A 22,419-nucleotide genomic window follows, 5' to 3' on the forward strand; every position below is an offset into this window, starting at 1 on the left:
ATCATTCATCCGCCGTCGTTTCTCTATCACTTTTCAAGCCTTCTATGACTATAAATCCTTGATGATGGCTTGGCAAACAAAATCAAAGGTGCTTAGTATTGATGAAATACTAAGAGAACGTGAACAATTATGACAAATTATCAGGGATAAGTTACAAACAAGTCCATAATAGAATGAAGCAAAAGAAGGAAAAACACGGAACTGAAAGAGAATTTCTTGTGGACGATGAAGTTTACCTCAAATTATATCCTTATTGCTAGACCTCCCTTGCACTCATAAAACATATCAAATTAGTAGCCAACTTTTATGGTCCTTATAAAGTTTTGGAACGAATAGGGAAAGTCACATACATGTTGGACTTACCAGATACATCTCGCATTCATCTAGTATTCCATGCCAATTTGTTGAAGATGAAGATTAAGGATTCAATAGTGCCTTTCATTGAACCTCCTACGATGGAGAATGATGGACAATTAAATATATATCCTCAGATGATCTTGAATACAAGAATCGTTAATAGAGAAAATACACATGTGACTCAACTTTTGATTCGATGGAAGAATCATAATACGACGTGTGATACTTGAAAAGATTATACAGTCCTGAAAAGTCAATTTCTAACATTTGATCCTTGGGGACAAGGTTCTTTTCATGGGAGGGATATTGAACGATTGGAAGAAAAGAAGAATGATGGGAGATGAGATTGGGGATTTTTTGAAGAAAAGTTAGGGATTCGAAATGTTAATTTGGGAATTTTTAAAAATTATATAATGAAAGAGAAGGCACGTGAGAAGTACATAGAAATTTAATGAGAAGGGAGGCAAACATTTGATAACTGTTAGAGAATGACTTGAAGATGACGCCCAACCAGAATAGCCACCTATACATAGTCGTTGAAGCTTTTAGAAATTACAAGCCACTTGTGAAATCTAATGCATTGTAAACAAATAAAACATGTATTGCTGAGGAATGAATTATGAAACCTTAGGAATTAATTTTCTTTTCTGAAATCTATCTTTTTCTCTATTCGCTCATCTCTTTTCTAAACAATCCTAAAAGTATATAACACTTTATTGAATTTCATAAATTTTTATTTTTTTGGTAAAATTGAAATAATTATAATTTATTTAAGTTTTTAGATATTTTAATATTTTTTGGAATATATTTAAAGTTTGAATTTTATTATTAAAAAATATTAATTAGGTCTTCAAGCCTTTTAAAAAAATTAATGAAAATATTTTTTCATTCCGTAAATTCATTTTTTATTGTAATATTATCAAAATTAACCATCAAAATCAAGACACGCCAACAAAATAACATTAAACATCGACCAAAAAATTACTTAATTTATTTTACCAATTTAAGTATCTAATTGAATTAAAAAAATAAAGGCATAATTGATTTTTTTAAATTAATTATACATTTTGTCGTATCAACATGTGTGTGAATTTGAGAATGAGTGCTAGCCCGGGAAATATACATGACATGGTTATACTGATTATTATTTTTTTTCCAAGTTTTCCCCCCCTAAATAGTTGATGTCATAAGTAGGAGGCACCAAGTATACCGATAATCATATTTAAGAATGAAAGAAAATTGTCCTCGTGGATTAGATGTGGCTTATTGAAATCTTCAAGAGATATTTGTAGTGAACCACATGGGACAAGATTGGATTAAGCAAATGTCATCAACACTTTAACGTTGACTACGACGCCAACAAATGCAATAATGGGATGCATTATAGTTGCAGGGCGGAGAGATCAAGATGAGATGTGTTGATGGCATTGCTGGGAGCGGACCACTTGTCTAATATCACTCTGACACCTAGGGATGATAGTCTTTGAAAATTTAAATTTTTTATATAGTTCAAATTTTTTATATTTTTATTAATAATAGATATTTAAAAATGTTATAAATTTATTTTTTAAAATATTATAAATTTATTCCTAACATAAAATTATGTGTTTGTTTCTTCGTTTATTATGACATAAATATAAGCACGCATCCCACGTAAAATATGAATTTTTTTATATTAATTATATATTTTACTGATGATGATTATCCTAAAATTTTGTGTTTGCTCTATACAAAAAAATTATTTTATTTATATATAGATATTCACCTTAAAAAAAATTGATCCATCACGATTGACACTATTGATGGATCCATGTGTTTCTAAAGGGTGAGTGAGACGTGTCTACCTTGAAATATGAATTTTTTCAATTAATTATCCATTTTATTAATTATATCCACCTTAAAATTTTATTTCGACCCATCCCATTTAAAAATTTGTGTTATTAACCTACCTGTTAACACCCGAACCTACTTTTTAGATTCATTTAGTAGAACCAAAGCTCAAAGCATTTATTTCTTCGGGTTCTGTAGATTACTAATATTGGCTCTCATTTCTTCTCAATGAATACCCTAATTTGGTTCAAGCCTCAGCTTCCCTGGTCCTGTTGTATGGAACTAAAAAAAAAGTCGCAGAAAGAAGCTGTAATGATTCTATGGGTGCTTGAATGTTTTCACAGAACAATAATCTACACAAGATTTCTGTTTTGAAGTAGGTAGAATACCTTGCACCACCAAATTAATGTGGGCAGCAGAAGTAAGGAATATGCTCAAGTACCTTCTTGTCCAAATATAACATGTTCCACTGCAGCACAAATTTTATGCCAATCTGAGATTTATTTTTTGAACTTTGAAATTAAAGAATGGTTACATTAGTAGCAAAATGTAAGTAAAAGACGTTGAAGATAGGGTAGCGGATTAAGGGCAGTACCTGCAGCAACCACAAACTTAGGGCTCAAGACCTTGCCTTCTTCCCTGCTGGATCCCACACAAGTTTGTCATCTGTTTTTGAATGGCTAGAAGCCATTTCTCAATCCCATTCAGTTTAATGAAATGAAGGCTATGCTTTTCTTGGCTGGATATATTATATCCACCAATTACCGGTTTTGACCGTCATTCGAATAGAAGGATAGAGAAGCATTTATGGAGAATCAAATTCTACAAACTGATCTTGCATCTTAGGCCAAGAATAATTGATAAAAATAATGATTGGGGTTCTTGATTATAAGCTAGATTACAATAGTAGACAACTCTGTTTTATAACATAAAATAAAAAAAGAAAAGAAAATGGCAAGCTAACTAAAGGCAACAAGTATTGCAAAACTCTTCCAAAGTCCAAGAGGAAGTTACAATTTCATAATCCATACAGAAGGGCTCTACGTTTTGCTTTTTGATGAACCACAAGCAACAGAAAAAAAGTGGATTCCGTTTCTTATTAAAAACAAACGAGACTGTGTCACTATTGGAATGGCCTCTCTTCAGTTTTAATCTCCAACCCAAAACTACCATCTTCCCCGGAGAGTTTGCTTAGAAAAGTTCTTTTGCTGCTGCAACAACGGCCTCTGGAGTTAAACCGAATTCCTTGTATATTTTGCCTGCTGGTGCACTTGCCCCGAACCGGTCAATTCCGATTGCCTTCCCCTTGGATCCAACAATCTTCTGCCACCCAAATGTTGATGCAGCCTCAATACTCACCCTAGCTGTTACGGATGATGGCAAAACACTTTCCTTGTAGGCATCTGATTGCTCCTCAAAGAGCTCCCACGAAACGAAGGAGACAACCCTCACGGTCTTGCCTGCCTGCCTTAGTTCATCAGCAGCTTTGGCAGCAATCTCCAACTCGGAACCAGTTCCAATCAGAATTACATTGGGGTTGTTGCCAGAAGAATTGTCTGAAACGATGTAGCCACCTTTTTCAACTCCCTCGATAGAAGTTCCAGGAAGGTTGGGCAGTTTTTGCCTGGAGAGGGCAAGAATAGAGGGTCTCTTCCTGTTCAGAACAGCAACCTTGTATGCACCGGCTGTTTCATTTCCATCAGCTGGACGAAGCATCAAAAGGTTAGGCATCGCACGGAAGCTTGCCAAGTGCTCAATCGGCTGGTGGGTGGGTCCATCTTCCCCAAGACCAATAGAATCATGGGTCATAACGTAGATAACTCCTGCTTCACACAAGGCAGAAATCCTAATGGCAGCTCTCATGTAGTCAGTGAAGACAAAGAACGTAGCACAGTAAGGAATGAAGCCTGGGCTGTGAAGGGCAATGCCATTGCAGATGGCTCCCATTCCATGTTCCCGAACACCAAACCTAACATTGCGCTCCTCGGGAGTGTCCTTTTGGAAATCACCATACATTTTGAGCAGGGTCATGTTTGAAGAAGCAAGGTCAGCACTTCCACCAAGAAGACCAGGGAGTACTTTTACCAGGGCATTGAGATTTTGTTGAGAGAGATTTCTGGTAGCATCAGCTGGGCTCTCCGGAGTGTATGTCTAAAAATTGTAAACACAAAAGGGCTCAAAATATAGTTTCTCATTCCAATGAAATCTGACAGTACTAATCCTATATCTGAGAATTAGGCGTCAGATACATTTTAGCATGGATAGTAAAGTGTACTCACTGGAAGTGCCTTCTGCCAGCCAGCTGGTAGTTCACCAGTTATGATTGACTTCAGTTCTGCAGCTTCCTCTTTGTATTTCTGCTCATATTCAGCAAACTTGGCATTCCATTCAGCTTCAAGAGCAGCACCCTGAGTGACATGACGGCTCCAGTGCCTGCATAAAGTGGAAAGAAAGTTTTGAACAAAAATTCAAAAGGCATAAGTTTTGAACACAAATTCAAAAGACATAATCAGATGCATGTATAGAAACCTCAACGGATCTCCTTACCCTTTAACATCTTCAGGCACATGGAAAGGCTCATATGGCCATCCAAGGTTTTTCCTAGTAGCATCAACTTCCTTGGCACCCAATGCACTCCCGTGTACACTGTATGAGTTTGCCTTGTTCGGAGACCCAAAACCAATGGTGGTTGTCACCTGAAAGGAACAAGGAATTAAAAAATGACATCTCGTACAACAGAAAGATAAAAAGGTTGAGGGCACAAATATGTAAGAGAGAGGCAAGATTTTTCAATTTTCAGTCAAGGCATTTCAATATGATGTAGGCCTGTGTTTTAAAAGGCGCGACAAGGCGATTAGCTACCCGAGAGCCTCAATTTTTGAGGCGCTTTGAGGCGAGGGATTCATGTACGCAAGGCGCTTAATTTTACAAAACATTTATAAATATTTTATAACCATACCTCAAACACAATTTAACCTTTGAATATGACACGTTGCGAATAGGGAATAATTTAGAAAAAGGTTAAATGAATGAATATGACACGTTGCGAATAGGGAATAATTTAGAAAAAGGTTAAGGGAGAGAAGAGATAATTAATCAACGGTTGAGGTCTTGCCATGTTGGTTTAAACCCAATGTGAATCGTTGGATCTATCGTGGAATGAAGGGTTCAGTTTCGGTCATTATTTAGTAATCAGTGATCGTGGCTGTTCACTAAGGCTTGGTGTGGGTTTCATTGAGGGTGAAATAGCGAAAAGAATATGACATTTAGAGCACAAAAAGAGGAAAGAGAGAGATAAGGAGAAGTGGGAAAGAAGGGCAGAGAAAGAGAAGAAGAGATCGAGAAAGGGAACGGGAATGGGAACGGGATAGAGAGCGAGATATGGAACGGGAAAGAGAAAGAGATCGCTTGAGTAGAGCGAGTAAGAGAAGAAGAGGGGATAGATTGAAAAGTAACAGAGAAGATGGAGCTGATAAAGTTCTGAAGAAAGTGTAAAAGATGATAAAGATGATGACGAGTCAGAAGGTGGGGGAACCACCGTTGGTGGAGGTTCTGTTCGGATGATTCCGCCAAACAACGTCGTCGGGTCTCTATCCATTCACCATCAACAGCAACATCAGCACCGGCATAATTTTCCGGTACCGATTAAAGTTATTAGAACGACACCGCCATCAGGCCCTTCTATGACTACCACAACAACTACCACGTCTACACCGGAAGAGTCTTGCAATCATTCTACGTGAATCGCTAAAAGCATCGCCTCGTCACCTCTCGCCGCCTCATGTACTCATCATCGCCTTGGTGGTCGTAGGCTTTCTTCTAAACGCCTCGCCTAACGCCTCAGGCACGCTTTTTAAAACATAGATGTAGGCTCATTTAACAAAAGCTTTAGTGGAGAAATATACCTAAGAATTATGGAACTTTGAACTTTCACCAGATAAGATTCAAATCAATGATAATACAAGCATAATTACTTCCAAACAGGATGTAGGGGAAGGATCTGACCTTGATCAGAGTGGGTTTGTCTTTGACAGCCTTTGCTTCCTTGATTGCAGCACGAATTTCATCATAGCCAGTGTTTCCATTCTTGACCCAAATAACATGCCACCCTAGGCCCTCAAAACGCATATCAACATTCTCGGTAAAGGCGATTTCGGTGTCACCATCGATTGAAATGTGGTTGTCATCATAGAAAGCTATAAGCTTCCCAAGCCCCCAGTGACCAGCAAGTGAACAAACTTCATTTGAAATACCCTCCATTTGACAACCATCTCCCAAGATACAATATCTAAGAAAACAAACGCCAATATATCACTACGAGATTGTGCATGCAAACAATTGAAGAAAGGGACCTAGCCAAGTATCCATACGTGTAGTGATCAACAATCTCATTGTCTGGCTTGTTGAACCTAGCGGCCAAGTGTTTCTCAGCGAGAGCCAATCCAGCAGCATTTGCAATACCTTGACCAAGAGGCCCTGATAAAAAAAAAGGAGCAATATTTTTTTTATTAGTACAGGTGAACAGAGATTCAAATAGTAGTCACGTTTTCGGAGGGCACCGCTACCGCTATGTCGTGGGTATTGCGGGCGCTATTGTGGTGATTGCGGGTGTCACGGTCAAATAATAGCATTTTCGGAGGGCACCGCTACCGCTATATCGCCCGGCAAGATAATATATATTCGAAAGACTCTTAACCAATAAACATTCATACATCAACGTCACGCTCAATTCCGCACCTCAAGGGATAATAACAGTTAATAATGTCACTTGGTTCGTGAAAAAAAAAACCCAATTACAATCACTTAGGCAAAGTAGTCTAACTAACCAGTTGTGACTTCAACTCCAGGTGTTTCAAAGTTCTCGGGATGTCCAGGGGTTCTGCTTCCCCACTGACGGAAATTCTTCAAATCTTCTTCCTAAATTATAATCCAATCATTATAAAATTTTGTGCTTTGGTGCAAAAAACATATCTTCTATTTATAAAAGAAATCCAAAATTAAAAGCTCTCAAAATAGAAATTGAAAGAAGCTTACCCTGACACTGTCGTAACCCGCGAGGTGAAGCAGAGCATACTGCAACATGCAACCGTGACCAGCGGACAACACGAAACGGTCACGGTTGAACCAGTAAGGGTTCTTGGGGTTATACCTCATGACTTCATCGTACAAAATGTGACCCATCGGAGCACAGCCCATGGGCAACCCAGGGTGCCCAGAATTCGCCTTCTCCACGGCATCAATAGCCAAGAACCTGATCGTGTTGATCGATTTCTCAACCAAGGAAGTCTCGGCGGCTGTACCGACTGTCTCGACGGCGGCGGCACAGACTTGGCGATTCTGGGTGGAGCGTGAAGGAAGGCGTCGACGGGAAGTGGAAGCGCGTGGGATGGTAGATTTGAGGCCGGAGAAGGCGGGGAAAGAGAGAGTGGAGAGAGAAAGACGATGATCGGACGATTGAACCGATCCATGGGAAGAGATGGCGTGAGAAATGAGGGATTGAGATAGGTAAGTGGAGGCCATTGTTGATTGAGGTCGTGGAAGGGACCCCTTGTTTGATAATGTAGAGAGAAACAAAGAGCGGGATAAGTAATGACCACCAACTCTTATTGATCATCTCGTCTACACATAGAGTGAGCTGACCGTTAGATTGGAAGATGGCTTCATCTCCCCCACTCATTTTGGCTAACAATTTCAGTTCGCTCTCTCCGCCTCTCATTTCTTTTTCCTGTTTTTTTTTTTGTTATAAATTGTATAGATATTCTAAATAAACATATAATATTATGTCATGAAATAAAATTTAGTACATTTAGTACCTAAATTATCAATTATTATTCATTTTAATACTTAAATTTTTATTTTTTAAAATCATATATAAAGTTTAATTTTGTTTTATTTTAGTACACATTGTTAAAAACTTAACTCGTTTTATATCTATATTATTAGTTTTTGTCCGTTTTAATACCTAAACTTTCAATTTTTTAAAAAACTTAACGTTAAATTTTGAACAGATACTAAAATGAAACAAAAATTAAATTTTAGGTATGAGTTTAAAAAAATATTAAAAGTTTAGATATTAAAGCAGACTAAAATTAACAGTTTAGCTACTAAACACGAAATTTACCCATAAAAATTTTAGTATGCATTTTGTTCGCCAAAAAAAATATTATTAGAATTTTTTTTAAAAAAATTGTATTCTTACGTTAGCTTTGTTATAATTTTCTTCAATCAATAATATCTTATTATCACTAATAATATCTTTTAAATAAAGGGTAAACTACACAAATAAATCACTAATGTTTAAGTAAATTTTTGTTTTTTCTACTAAAGTTTCAAAAGTAACAAATTGATTACTAATATTATCGATTTGTTACTAATCGATCACTCACTATTAACATCCATTGTTGTAGTAATGGAATGTTGATGTAGTACATTAAACCAGCTGACTCAGCATGTTTGACTAACGATCTAACTCTTCTTCTTCTTTCTTCTTCTTCTTCTTATGGTTACCAAGGTGTCTACTGCGTTGGTTTTCTTGTTAAAGTTGGTGTGTAGGATGACATTGTTCTTGTGTCATCTGTTCTTTTATACTTGTAACTAAGAAGTATGTATTTCTAGCTTCATTTCGCTAGGAGGGTGTTTGGATGGGGGAATGTGGGATTCCTATGAGAATGGAATCCACATTCTTCCGTTTGGTTAGTCCGGGAATCCTATTTCCGGTAATGTAAGATTACTAATAGTGAATTTTTTTGGGTATATTACCGGGAATGTCATTACCTCCATTTCCTTTGGATTACCGGCGTTTTGGACTAAAATGCCCTTAAATTTTTATTTTTTTTCAAAAATATATTTCTTCTGTCATTAAATAATAAAATTTCTACGAAGGTTAAATTACAAATTTATCCTTAAATTATTTTAGATTTACAAAAAAAATCTATAATTAAAATTTTATATGAAGTTCAAGGGTTTAAATAAAATTTTACCCTTTCATTAAACTTTTTTTATTTATTTTTAATTTTTTAAAAAATATATAAATATTATGAATTTAAAGTTTTTTAAAGAAAATATATAAATATTTTCCAACTTGTAATATTATACAAATATATAATAAGGACAATTTGGTCAAATTTATATTCCAATAATCTTTTATTCCTTTACCCAAACACGGTAATTTTACATTCCTGCTAAGCCAACCAAACACAAAATACAACATTCTTAGTAATCCTATTTCCTGGTAATCTTACATTCCCACTGGTAATCTTACATTCCCACTGGTAATCTTACATTCCGTGAACCAAACGCACCCTAGTAGTTATGTTCAGCCTTGATGTTATGAAGCCTAACACAAATTACAACTCTTGTTCTTTTTGTAGGTATGATGATCCTTCTACTGGTATCTATGGCATGGACTTCTATGTTGTTCTTGCCCGACGTCGCAGGTGCAAGCCACGTGTTGGCATTCAGCAGAGTTAGCAAGGAGGATGCGATGAAATGGTTTCAGGTCAAATATGAAGGTGTCATCCTTAACAAGTCCCAAAATATTTCTTAGAAAGAGCAAGATATGATATCAGTTTTAGATTGTTTTGAGTTTTGGGTATCTGATTTTGGCTAGTTTACATTCATCGGATTTTATCTTCCTAAACAGATCTATTTGTGTATTTTGGGATCTTAAGTACCTTTTCTGTTGGTTTACTTTAATTATTGATATATTGCTCAATTGGAAGAATATTCTCTATTCAAGTATTTTGATTACTTCATTATAAAAAAAAAAGAATTGGCCTTTGATTTTAGTTCATTTCACCACCTCAAGGGTAACAGCTACATGTGGTTTGAAGGCAGCTGCAGAGGAGCTACAGGATTCGGTAGAAACGCTAGGCGAATATAAGTCAGCAGCTGGTAGCTGTTATAGGGTAAAAGCACATAGTTTGTCGTTCTCTTCAACGTGCCATTCATTTATAATACTTGCTAACCTTTCGCCAACAATTCTATTTGGACATTAACAATTTCATTAAATGAAGATAAGAGAGAGACAATGAGCTGAATCTACATATATCGAATGAACCTGATGCTTTAAGATGAACACATTTTAATGAGGAAAAACGTCTACCATTAATCATCATTAGAAGATCCTATTCCACCTCATATTGCCCACAAATCATATAAAATATATGTAACACTCGTCTTTTTAATCATTCAGAGACCAAAAGAGCAGCAAAAAATAGCACACTACTACAATGATTCCTTTTTTTTCCCTTCATAAATCAAGTGCAATTAAATATCAATAATAAATAAATGGAAACTCGTTACCTATTTGTCTTAAAGTTCCAAAAAAATCGAAAAAACATTTTTTAAATAAAAAATTGGTTTTCCTTTTAAAATAAAAAATATTCGAACTAGTCGTCGCCAATTTTTTTAGGGTGTGATTGAATCATCCAAAAATATTTTGTCATTTTAATAAATTTTAATCGTAGAAATGATTAAAAACAATTTCTAGGTCTGCTTTCCAAAAATACGAGTTAGAGAGTTAATTTCATGTGGGGAAGGGTTAGCACCCCTACAACGCTCGAAAATCAATACCTAATCGATTAATTATTATCTTTACAATAGAAATTATGGACTCAACTTTAATTTAATTAATGATCTTGGTTTTTTAGTTAAATGAATACCATATAATCTAACTAATTTTAATTTTATTGAGAAAATTTAACAATTTGTTGCATTTAATTAGAAAGAGTCAACGATCTAACATAAAGTAGGACGATGTCCCTCCCTTCGATTTTTTTTGCAAGAGCTTTTATAGCCCTTGATGAATATCTCTTCCTTGAACGCAAGAGATTTGGAATCTTTTTCTTGCTAAAAACCCGAAAAGATTCAGCAGATTCTTTCTTTTCATTGTTGGTTCGATTGAATTATTTTTTTATTAAAAGAGAAAACCTTTTTCTTTTTAAGTTGATTTGTGTTACGCCAGATTTGATTTCTTTGATTTATTCTTTCAAAAATTGCGTGAAACTTGGAAAGGGAATATTATCCTTTATAATTAGTGTGTGAAGGATGACTAGTTGGAGTGTAACACTCACGCGCAATAGATGAATTATCATGATTTCTCGGTGACCTTGATGCCTTATGAGACGTTGGGTCACTTGATCAGATTCAGCGGCCAAAGTTGACATGATGCTGATGCTTTACATTTTAGGGTTTTAAAGCCCTAAACATCGTATGATCTAGGTCGTTAATGCCCTCCCAAACCTGATGGCTCTCGTTGCATGACGTTGGGGCTCCTACAAAACCCTGACAATTATAACCCCATTTTAAATTAAAAATTTAAAACACTAATTTAGTTAATTTAGGGACTAAATTGCAAGTTTTTGAAGCTTGTAGCTCGGTTTTGAAACTATAGGAAGTTTAGGACTTGGCCCTGAATTTTCCCTCTTTTTTGTTGGTAGAGAAAAAAGAATAAAAATTTGGATTAAGTGGCGAAGGGGTTTTGAACCCCTGTCCCTGGGTAAGGTCACCTATGCCTTAGCAGTTTAGGAGGTCACCTATGCCTTAGCAATTTAGGTTAAGGTACTGTTTGTGATATTTTTAATATAATATTATTTTTAACGTTTTAAAACTCGGGTTATAAAACCCAAAAATTCCCAAATTTCCCAACCCCAATTCCTAACAACCGACACATTCTGTACCTTGATTCACTACTATTCAACCTTCATAATCGCTGCTAGCACCTCCATTCGACTCACCATCAACCGACGACCAAAACCCGAACACCATCACATTGAGTAATGCTATCACTTATCGTAAAATCGACGCTCAAACATGTGATAAAAAACCCCAAATTATATCACTATTTTCGACGATTGCGCTGATCTAGCCACTCGCTCGTCTCACCACCATCGTAGTTGGACTCACCATCCCCGTGAGCTCGAAAACCAACCCTTGGGTCGTTACGTTGTCGATGTTTTCTTCATCGATAGAAAAGGTAAGTTCGAGTTTAATTTTTGGTTAATTTTTCTCTCAGTTTTGCTTTTTTTTTTGGATGGGTTCAAGTTGTTTGAGGACAGGTTGCAATCGGAGAGCTTGGTAGACCGACCGACCCCGTTGCAGTTGTCACGCACCGTTGCATGCGCGTGGGGCTCCTCTACAGGTCTAGGACTCTTATAGAATCGGTCCAGTCATACCAAATCGGTCAAGTTGAGTCAATTCACTCAGTCAACTCATGAGTCAACCTGGTTTAGTCAACTCGAACAGAGTCAACTTGTTGACTTAACCGTTGACCTGACCTTTGACTTTGACCAGAGTTGACTTCAACTTTGACTAGTGTTGACTTGACTTTGACCAAAAAGTCAAATTTCCCAAAAGACATGTTTTATGTTTTTTAACATCCTGAGTCCGAATCTGAAGTCTGTTTTGTCAAATTCGAACCCAAAAGTCTCTAAATTGATCATCAAACCCGAGCATGCATATGTACTTCAGTATTTTTATTTAAGAATAATTAAATTAAGGTTAATGACAGATCTAAGATATTGTTATTTGAAGGTACACGAGACTCTCCCAACCGTTTGATAGCTCAACCCAACTCCTCTCAATCCTTTTGACCCCGTGAGCCAGTGGTTAATCGTATGACCCGTGAACCTTATGAATACCTAGATTAAAATTTCACTTCGATATTAACTCAGTTACTTATGAATTAGGTTTGGGAACTGCTGCAGAGCGTGGCGAGGCAAGTGCTCAGTAAACTGTCGACTGATCCATTTTGCTAGGTGTGTTCCTTATGTGTTACATGATTGTTTTATCTATTTTAAAATGTGATTTTTTTGAAATTATGAATCTTTTATCAACTCGACGTTACAGTTTACTATTTTACTAGTTGATTATTTATGAACTACGATTGTTTGATATATGGAATATGGTTACTTGTTTTCACTGGAAATATGATTATGCCGATTATGGATAATGGAATTTACTGCTTACTATGTGAACTCTTTTATTGAGATATTATTTTGGGTAGGATACTAGAGTATGGAGGTTCAACTATGATCAAGCTGGTATTTCCTTACGGACCTAAGGTGACCCTTGGGTAGGCTCCGAGGCCCCGAGAACTTTATTGGGTAGGCTCTTAGGCCCCAAGATGCTCCCTTAGGTTGGCTCCTATACCCAATGGGTACAAAGTAAGTCATTATGGATGCAATTCTGGGGGATTGCATTTCGATGTACGGGATGAGGGTACATATGAATTTTAAACTATAAAATCTCACTGAATGCCTTATGTTACGTTACTGAATAATTTTCTAAATACTTTAATACAACATTTTATTTGCACTATTGGGACACATTGAGCTCCCTAGCTTACTCCCCAAACTTCTCTCTTTCAGATATTTTGGATAGGCATCCCGGACTTGGCACTTGGATGATCGATACATTTGTACAATATTATTTTGTTGTAATGTATTTATCTTTTGAGTTGCATTTATTTTGGGTGATATGTGCCTATATTTTGAAAATATTTGTTTTACGACTTATACCGCTTTTGCTACTGATGTTAGATTTACTTTGACATTGATTAGGGAATATTTTATTTTACGCAGTCCTTATAACTTTATTTTTTCTGGAATTAAACTTTAATGTTATCAAATATATTTTTAAAGATGTTTATTTGTAATATGGTTTTAAATTATTGAAAATGTTTTAGAAAAATTTTATCGTAACCTGCTAGATCTGGTCGAAACATATATGTCAGGTCTAGAGGGTTACATTTAGTCATTATCAGAGTTTTTAGTTTTTAAAACCCCAGACTCTGAAACATTTTTATGAGTTTAATTGTGTACAGAACTCCAAGTGCCAAATCTAATCTTAGGTTTTACCTTTTTGTAGTGAACTCGAGGTCTTCCAAGATGAGTGCTAGGCGTGGTCGTCGACCTGGCTATAGGCAAGGTCGAGCAACTAGATTTGCAAACCCCATAGACGAAACGCGTGTAGATCTCCCTCCTGTGATAGATAATTATGCCCCTGCAACCCCGATGGATCTGACCTCTATCTTTGGTATAGGTTTGACTACTTCAGCTAGAGGAGTGACCGATTCTGAGTCTGAGCCTGCGAGGGTAGTATTAGATGATAACTTAGGTAGATAATTTCTCCAGTTGATTCAGGGAGTGATTCGAGATGCTGGCGTTATACCCGAAGTTCCTATTTCTCAGACTCTGATTGCTAATATAGTTAGGACCTTTGGAGGCCCTACTAGTGGAGCTCTGACTAAGGATGAAGTTGGCTTTGTGATACCGAAAGACGTATTGATCAGCTAGGTTTAGATTCGCAACGGTATATTTTGGGAGTCATCTCTATGATGGATGAGAATGCCTACACCTGGTGAGAGTCTGTGGTGAGTAGTGTTCCAGTTGATCATCTAACTTAGGACTTCTTTAGGGAGCATTTTAGGAGTCATTTCCTCATAAAGTGGTATTTAGGGTAGAGACGAAATTAGTTTCAGGACCTAGTTCAGGGAAATAAGATAGTTTCTAAGTATGAGATAGAGTTTCTAAAGTTGTTGAAGTATGGTTCTAGTTTAGTACCTATCGAGAGAGATAGATGTCAATAGTTTACTCAGGGGCTCAAATACGAGCTGAGTCAACAGGTGGTTACTCACCAGGATGAAGTGTTTGATGTTGTAGTGGGAGAGCAAAAGATGTTGAAGAAGTTGAGGCTTCTGGTCCTGATAAAGATAGGGTAGATCGAGAGCGATCTAGGAGACCTTCTGGTCATTCTGAGTCTTCTGTGTGCCTTGATAAGAAAACTCATACTGCTGCTCATAAGAGGATCCATACTAGTTTGAGGTCTGTATCATCTCCACCTCTATATATTAGTGGAGACGATTCTTCAGGTTTCTCTCTGATATCGAGTCGTGAGTACTGTGGGAATCGATACGGGGGAGAGTGTCGTAAGAAGATGGGTACATGCTACTGTTGTGGATCTAGCGAGAACTTTTTAAGGAATTTTCCAAATCCATCCTCAATCAATCAGACACCCGCGCAGACCCTTGCACATTCTCAGGCTTTTTTTCAGACTCTAGCTAGAAGGAACAACCAGTGTAAGACTTCCAGATCTATTTCTAAGATCGAAAGTAGAGCCCGATCCCAGTAGAGTAGAGGGTCAGTAGTATCAGAGGCCATACAGTCAGCTCTGGTGAATGCCACTAGACGTCGAGATGACAGAGATGAGCCAGAGGTTATTACATGTACATTTACTACCTATTTTGTTCCATACTTTTCATTACTAGATAATGGCTCCACCTTCTCCTATATTTCGAGTTTGGTATATTGAGACCTTTAAATTCTAATAGAGGACATCGAGAGTGCAATTATTGTTATGACTCCAGTAAGACAGGCAGTGGTTGTGAATAAGGTATTTAGACGTTGTCCTTTGGAGGTTCAAGCTGAAATATTCCTTGCCGACCTTATGGAGCTTCTTTTAGAGGAGTTTGATCTGATTCAGGGTATAAATTGGTTGAATGAACAACAGGTCAATCTAGATTACGAGTACAATAGAGCTACTCTAAAGATTTTTAATGGTCGGACTATCGTGCTAGCTAGTGAGCATCGAGGCTATCTTTCTAATATAGCATCAGCTTTGGCTGTTGATTTGATGATATTGAGGAGATTCATACAGTTAATGAGTTTTTAGATGTCTTTCTTTAGGATTTTTTAGGGTTACCTCTAGATAGAGAGGTAGAGTTTGAGATCAAGACTTATCATGATTTTGCACTTGTTTCTATAGCACCATACCATATGGCTCCAAAGGAATTTAAGGAGTTGAAGGCCCAGTTACATGAATTACTTGATCGAGGTTTCATCAGACATAGTACCTCACCTTGTGGAGCAACGGTCCTATTCGTCAAAAAGAAATATGGATCGCTCAGACTATGTATCGATTACCGAAAGTTAGACAAGTTAACGGTTAAGACCCAATCCCTAGGATTGATGACTTATTTGATCAATTACGCGGAGCTATTGTATTTTTGAAGATTCAACTTTGCTTGGGGTACTATCAGTTGAAGGTAAAGGGGTCAAATGTTGTGAATAATGTCATCCGCCTAGATATGGTCATTATGAGTTTCTGGTGATGCATTTTGGTCTGACAAACTCTCCCATAACTTTTATGGATCTGATGAATCGTGTGTTTTGGCCATATTTAGATAAGTTTTTAGTGGTTTTCACTGATGATATTTTGGTCTATTCCCGAATTGAGGTAGAGCACTAGCATCCATCGGGACTGTTGCAGCCAATCAAAATTTTCGAACAGAAGTGGGAGCGTATTACTATGAATTTCGTTACTGGTCTGCATTTGACTTTTACAGAAAAAAAATATGTCTGGGTGATTGTTGATAGACTTACAAAGTTGGCTCATTTTATTCCTGTGAGGGTAAATTTTTCTTTGGACAAGCTGACAGATTGTATATCTCAAAGATCGTAAGATTGCATGGTGTTTCGCTATCTATATTTTTTATCGAGATCCGAGATTTATTTCAAGATTTTGGTAAGCACTGCATGAGGCTCTGGGTACTAAACTAAATTTTAGTACAACTTTCCACCCGTAGACTAATGGTCAATTCGAGCGAGTGATTCAGGTTCTTGAGGATATGTTACGGGATTATGTGATTAATTTTTATGGAATTTGGGATGATTTTTTGCCCTTGGCTGAGTTTGCTTAGAATAACAACTATAAGGCTAGAATTTGCATGGCACTGTATAAGGCATTGTATGGGTGTAGATGTCGTACCCTGATTTGTTATACTGAATTACGTGATATAAAGAATTTAGGACTTGAGTTATTACTAGATATTGAGGACGCCGTTGATTGATTTGTGACAGCCTAAAAGAGGCATTCAACAGGAAGAAGTCGTATGTTGACCAGAGAATGAAAGACATCAAGTTTGAGGTTAGAGATCATGTCTTTTTGAATGTATCTCCATGGAAAAAGTGTTGAGATTTAGGTGCAAAGGTAAATTGAGTCCGAGATTTATTAGGCCATATTGTATCCTGAAGAGAGTAGGACCTGTTGCATATCAACTCGAGTTGCCTTCCTAGCTCAGTCGCATTCATGATATCTTTCACGTGTCCATATTGAGGCTCTATCTTCCAGACCCTAGCCACATTATTCAGTTAGAGGATGTTGAGTTGTTGCCAGATTTATCATATGACGATGAGCTTCTTCAGATTTTAGATCGAGATGAGAGGCTGTTGAGGAGCAAGCGTATCCCGATATTAAAGGTTCAATTCAGTAACTGTGGTCCTACAGAAGCCACCTAAGAGACTGATAAAGCAATTAAGACTCAGTTTCCACATCTGTTTGCTTCAGGTAAATTTCGATGACGAAATTTCTTTGAGGGGGAGAATTGTCACAACCCCATTTTAAGTTAAAATTTTAAAATATTAATTTAGTTAATTTAAGGACTAAATTACAAGTTTTCAAAGGTTGTAGATCAGTTTTGAATCTGTAGGAAATTCAGGACTTAGCTCTGAATTTTCTCATTTTTTGTCGGTAGAGAAAAAAGAATAAAAATTTGGATTAAGTGGCTGAGAGGTTTCGAAAACATGTTCGTAAGTAAGGTTACCCATGCCTTAGCCATTTAGGCTAGGTACTATTTGTGATATTTTTAATATAATATTATATTTAGTATTTTAAAACTCGGGTTATAACACCTAAAAATTCCCAAATTTCCCAACCCCAATATCTAGTAGCTATCACCCTCTTCACCCCAATTGACTGTCGTTCAACCTCCATAACCGCCGCTACCACCTTCATTCGACTCACTGTCGATTGGAGACAAAAACCCAAACAACATGGCACCGAGTAACGCTGTCGTTCATCATAAAATTGACACTTGAATGTGCGATAGAAAACCCCAAATTATACCACTATTTTCTACAATTACCGCTGATCTAGTCACCCGCTCGCCTCACCGTTATCGTAGCTGGACTCACCGTCCCTATGCACTCAAAACCTAACACTTGGGTCTAACGTTGTCACCAGCTTAGGTAAGGTCGGGTTTAATTTTCAGTTAATTTTTCTCTCAGTTTGCTTTATTTTTTGATGTGTTCGAGTTGTTTGAAGACTAGGTTGCAATCGGAGGCTCGACTGACTAACCTGGCCACATCGTTGCCGTTACGTGCAACCATATGTTTCCGCGTTGACATTAACTTTGACTGTTCATTGACTTAACCGTTGACTTTGATCTGAGTTAATTTTGACTTTGACCAACATTGACTTTGACTATTACCAAAAAGTTAAATTTTCCAAAAATACATATTTTATGTTTTTCGATGTCTTGAGTGTGAAAATTACGTTTTATCAAATTCAAACTCGAAATCCTTCAAATTAACCATAAAACCCAAGAATGCATATGTACTTAAGTATTTTTATTTAAGAATAATTAAATTAAGGTTATGACTGATCTAAGATATTGTTATTTGAAGGTACACGAGACTCTCCCAACCGTTGATAGCTCGACCTAGCTCCTCTCAATCCTTTCGACCCCGTGAGCCAGTGGTTACTCGTATGACATGTGAACCTTATGAATACCTAGATTAAAATTTCACTTCGATATTAACTTAATTACTTATGAATTAAGTTTGAGCACTGCTACATAGCGTGGCGAGGCAGGTGCTCAGTAGACTGCCGTCTGATCCATTTTGCTAGGTGTGTTCCTTATGTGCTATATGATTCTTTTATTTGTTTTGAAATGTGATTTTTTGAAATTACTGAATCTTTTATCAGTTTGGCATTATGGTTTACTAATTTACTGTTTTACTGGTTAATTGTTTATGAACTATGGCTATTTGATATATGAAATATGGTTACTTGTTTTAACTGGAAATGTGATTATACAGATTATGGATTATGAAATTTACTGCTTACTATATGAACTGTTTTATTGAGACACTTTTTTGGGTAGAATATTGGAGTATAGTGGTTCAGCTCTAATCAAACTGGCAATTTCTTACGGACCTAAGGTGACCCTTGGATAGGCTTCGAGGCCCCGAGAACTTTCTTCGGTAGGCTATTAGGCTCTAAGGTGCTCCCTTAGATTCGCTCTTTTACCCAATGGGTATAGGGTAAGTCCTTATGGATGCAGTTCTGGGGGACTGCATTTCGGTATACGGAATGAGGGTTGATAACTCCGTAAAAAGAATCAATTTCTAGTCTTTTCACTTAAGTTATTGCTCGTCTAAACAAAGTATGCACTGCATTTTTAGTTGCATGTAGTTGCATATAGGTTATATTAGCTTGTGGTGGATAAGTTTTTTTAGGCAATATTTATTTGGCTTAACAGATGCTGCTAAGGAGAATGGGTTGTTTGAGTTGTGTTTGTGCAGGAATTCTACAGAGGAAGAACATTTCAGTCGTGACAATGCAAAGTTGCAAAGGTCAATGGAATAGAAGAGAACGTGAAGAGCATATTTATCTCACCGAGGCAAGATTTATCTGAAGAAGTCTGAAGCAGGTGTGGCGAAACTACCTATGTCACATGCCAGCTGGATGACCTACTTCACATGCAAGCAATCCTTGATTGTTCTGATAGCCGCTAGCCGCCTTTCCTTTTTAAGCTTGAGAAATTAATACGGCTAATTAAGGAAACTCCAAAAGCATGCAAAGCCCTAGGAGATTTTTCCTTATAAATATTCAGCCGTAGCCGCAAAAAGAAAGAAAACAGGGAAGAAGAAGAGAGAAGAGCTTTACCTAAGGCGTGAGGAAGCAACTGCAGTGCTTTCCCACCGTCTACCACCAATCTTCCTTGGTGTCTTCCATAGCCAGACGATAGCAGAACAATGATCAGGCCTTGAGAGAGGGTGATCACCAAGGCAGGTATGGTGCTGATCAGGATTGTCGTGACAGAGCCCCCGATTTTGGGAGTCGTTCTTCCTTTGTTCTTAATTCTTATTTTATTTGGGGTTGTATTAAACGGTTAAATCTTGGATGATCTTTGATAACACCATGAATGCTTTACTTTGTGTTAAACTTTGTTTTGCCTAAACAATATTTTTATGTTTATGAATGATGAATTATGTTTGCTTATGACTGTTTTGCTCATAGTTTAAATATTTTGCCTTAACACTGTAAGAGCATCAAGAGATTGCCTGGGATTTTGGTAAAACATGTCTTGGCATTGTGAGAGCATCGAGTGATAGCCTTTGGTCTATATAGTTATTCTTAGATTCGAGAAAATTAAGATAGATCAACGTGAGCAAATGAATGAATCCGGGATGGTGAAGTTCTAACTTGTCTACCTTAGATATAAGGAGTGAGTTTCAAGCGACTAAAAGGGATAATTGCTAGAGTAGGTTAAGACAACGTCTATAGTTAACGCTGAGAGGTATTACTATAGCAACCATCGCATAATACCTAGTAATCCTGTCGGGCAGGTTACTGAGGCATAATAATTCATTCAGAACTTAGAATAATTGTTGTCAAGATAATAGTTTAACATCAGTGCTCTGTGACACGTCTGAATATGAAAGGTTGTTTGCATTATATTTAAACCAATACTTGTTTTGTTTTGTTTTATCTGTTTGCATATTTCCTTTATCTCGACTACATTATTATGAAATCATTGAATCATTCTTCTTAGTTTATTCATATTAGTTCTTAGTTTGAATACTTAGCAGGATTTAGTTTGTGACATTAGTTCTAGTTGTGGTGAAAATATATTTCTAATCCAATCCCTGTGGAGACGATACTCACTCACTAATATATTACTTGCATCGATTATGTATACTTGCATAGATTTGCTTGCCTTAGCATATACATTAACAAGTGATCAAGTTTTTGGCACCGTTGCCGAGGATTGGCAACTGACGAAATTTTGTTTTTTCCCATAACAAGTTCTTTTAGTCACTTTATATTTATTTAGTCTAACATAGTTTTTATTTTCTTTTATTGGTTTTTATTATTGCATGATATTAAGATTTGCTGATAAACCTTTGGAACCATTCGGCCCCGAAGTTGAGCAATCATTAAGACAAAGGTTGCGTGCCCAAAGAACTAGAGAACATTTGAATCAAATGCAAAACGACATGGGAGATCTAGGAGACCCAGATGCAGCGATTAATCTCCAAGTTGCAAGACCAAGAGCAATATGAGATCATTTGAACCCAATTCTTAATGACCTCAATCTTGGCATAGAGGCACCCGAGATACAAGCCACTCATTTCAAACATAAACTAGTGATGTTTAATATGCTGAACTCTATCGGCCAATTTGGTGGTACACCCAATGAAGATGCTAGACAACATGTACGTGCTTTCCTTGAAGTATGTGATCCATTTCGACAACAAGGAGTACATGAAGATGTGCTCAAACTGAAGTTTTTTCCTTACTCCTTACGTAATAGAGCAAGAGCTTGGCTCAGCGGAGTTCTTTTCGGATCAATGGAGTCATGGGCAGATTTATGCAAGAGTTTCCTACTCCGATATAATCTGCTCAATATGAATACACAACTTCGGAACGACATCGTAAGCTTTCGCCAATGAGATGATGAATCAATGTACGAATGTTGGGATAGGTATAAAAGTTTACTTCGCAAATGTGTTAACCATGGATTCCATGACTGGACGCATGTGGTGATGTTTTACAATGGAGTTAACGCACCAACTCGAATAATGCTCGATACATCAACGAATGACACTTTACTAGATAAATCATCCGAGGAAGCTTTTGACATTCTTGACAGAATAGAAAATAATGACTATCAATTTCCAAGTGCAAGATTGGGAACCGACAAAAAAACCCATGGAGCATATGAATAGAGAGTAAAGATTCGGTAGCAGCTCAACTTTATGCCATAACCAACATGTTGAAAAATTTGCAACGTCCTAATGAGGTAAGAGAAGTCAAAACAACCAATAATGTGTGCCTGTTCTGTCTTGGAAACCATCATGAGAGCGAATGTCTTGAAACCATGAGTCAACCAATTTTGTGGGCAACTACAATCGGAACAACAATAATCCCTATTCGAACACGTACAATCCTGGTTGGATACAATACCCAAATTTCTCATGGAATAATCAAGGAATCAACAATCAAGCCGCAAATTACAGGCCACAACAAAATAATTCCGACCATCAACATTTTCAAAATCAGCATCATCAGCTGCCCTGGCAGAATAATAAAGGTATAGCTTCTTCCTCTAACACTCATTCCAATACTAACTCCTTGGAATCATCCTTGTAGGAATTCATGGCCTTG

The 22,419-nt window shown here is 37.0% G+C and overlaps 1 protein-coding gene across 1 annotated transcript; it reads right to left on the reverse strand.

The window, feature by feature from the left end:
* Window positions 1–3,232: 3,232 nt before the first annotated feature.
* On the reverse strand, window positions 3,233–7,722 carry LOC120174023 (transketolase, chloroplastic-like). The gene is made up of 7 exons (XM_039181017.1): window positions 7,222–7,722; window positions 7,014–7,104; window positions 6,558–6,663; window positions 6,193–6,475; window positions 4,735–4,883; window positions 4,467–4,620; window positions 3,233–4,338 (listed from the first exon to the last, which is right to left on the reverse strand). Exons 1-7 carry the CDS (start codon window positions 7,705–7,707, stop codon window positions 3,379–3,381), a joined length of 2,229 nt encoding a protein of 742 aa, XP_039036948.1. The 5' UTR covers window positions 7,708–7,722; the 3' UTR covers window positions 3,233–3,378.
* Window positions 7,723–22,419: the final 14,697 nt, after the last annotated feature.

Source organism: Hibiscus syriacus, unplaced genomic scaffold (genome assembly GCF_006381635.1).
Source record: "Hibiscus syriacus cultivar Baekdansim isolate YM2019G1 unplaced genomic scaffold, ASM638163v2 tig00111996_pilon, whole genome shotgun sequence".
Taxonomy (NCBI): domain Eukaryota; kingdom Viridiplantae; phylum Streptophyta; class Magnoliopsida; order Malvales; family Malvaceae; genus Hibiscus; species Hibiscus syriacus.

Excerpts from the sequence above, each read along its gene's own strand:
- LOC120174023 (XM_039181017.1), bottom strand. The coding sequence starts at position 7,707 with ATGGCCTCCACTTACCTATCTCAATCCCTCATTTCTCACGCCATCTCT. Across the intron at positions 6,476-6,557 it reads GAGATTGTTGATCACTACAC|ATATTGTATCTTGGGAGATG; the intron begins GTATGGATACTT and ends TTGTTTTCTTAG. Across the intron at positions 4,884-6,192 it reads ACAAACCCACTCTGATCAAG|GTGACAACCACCATTGGTTT; the intron begins GTCAGATCCTTC and ends TGTTCCTTTCAG.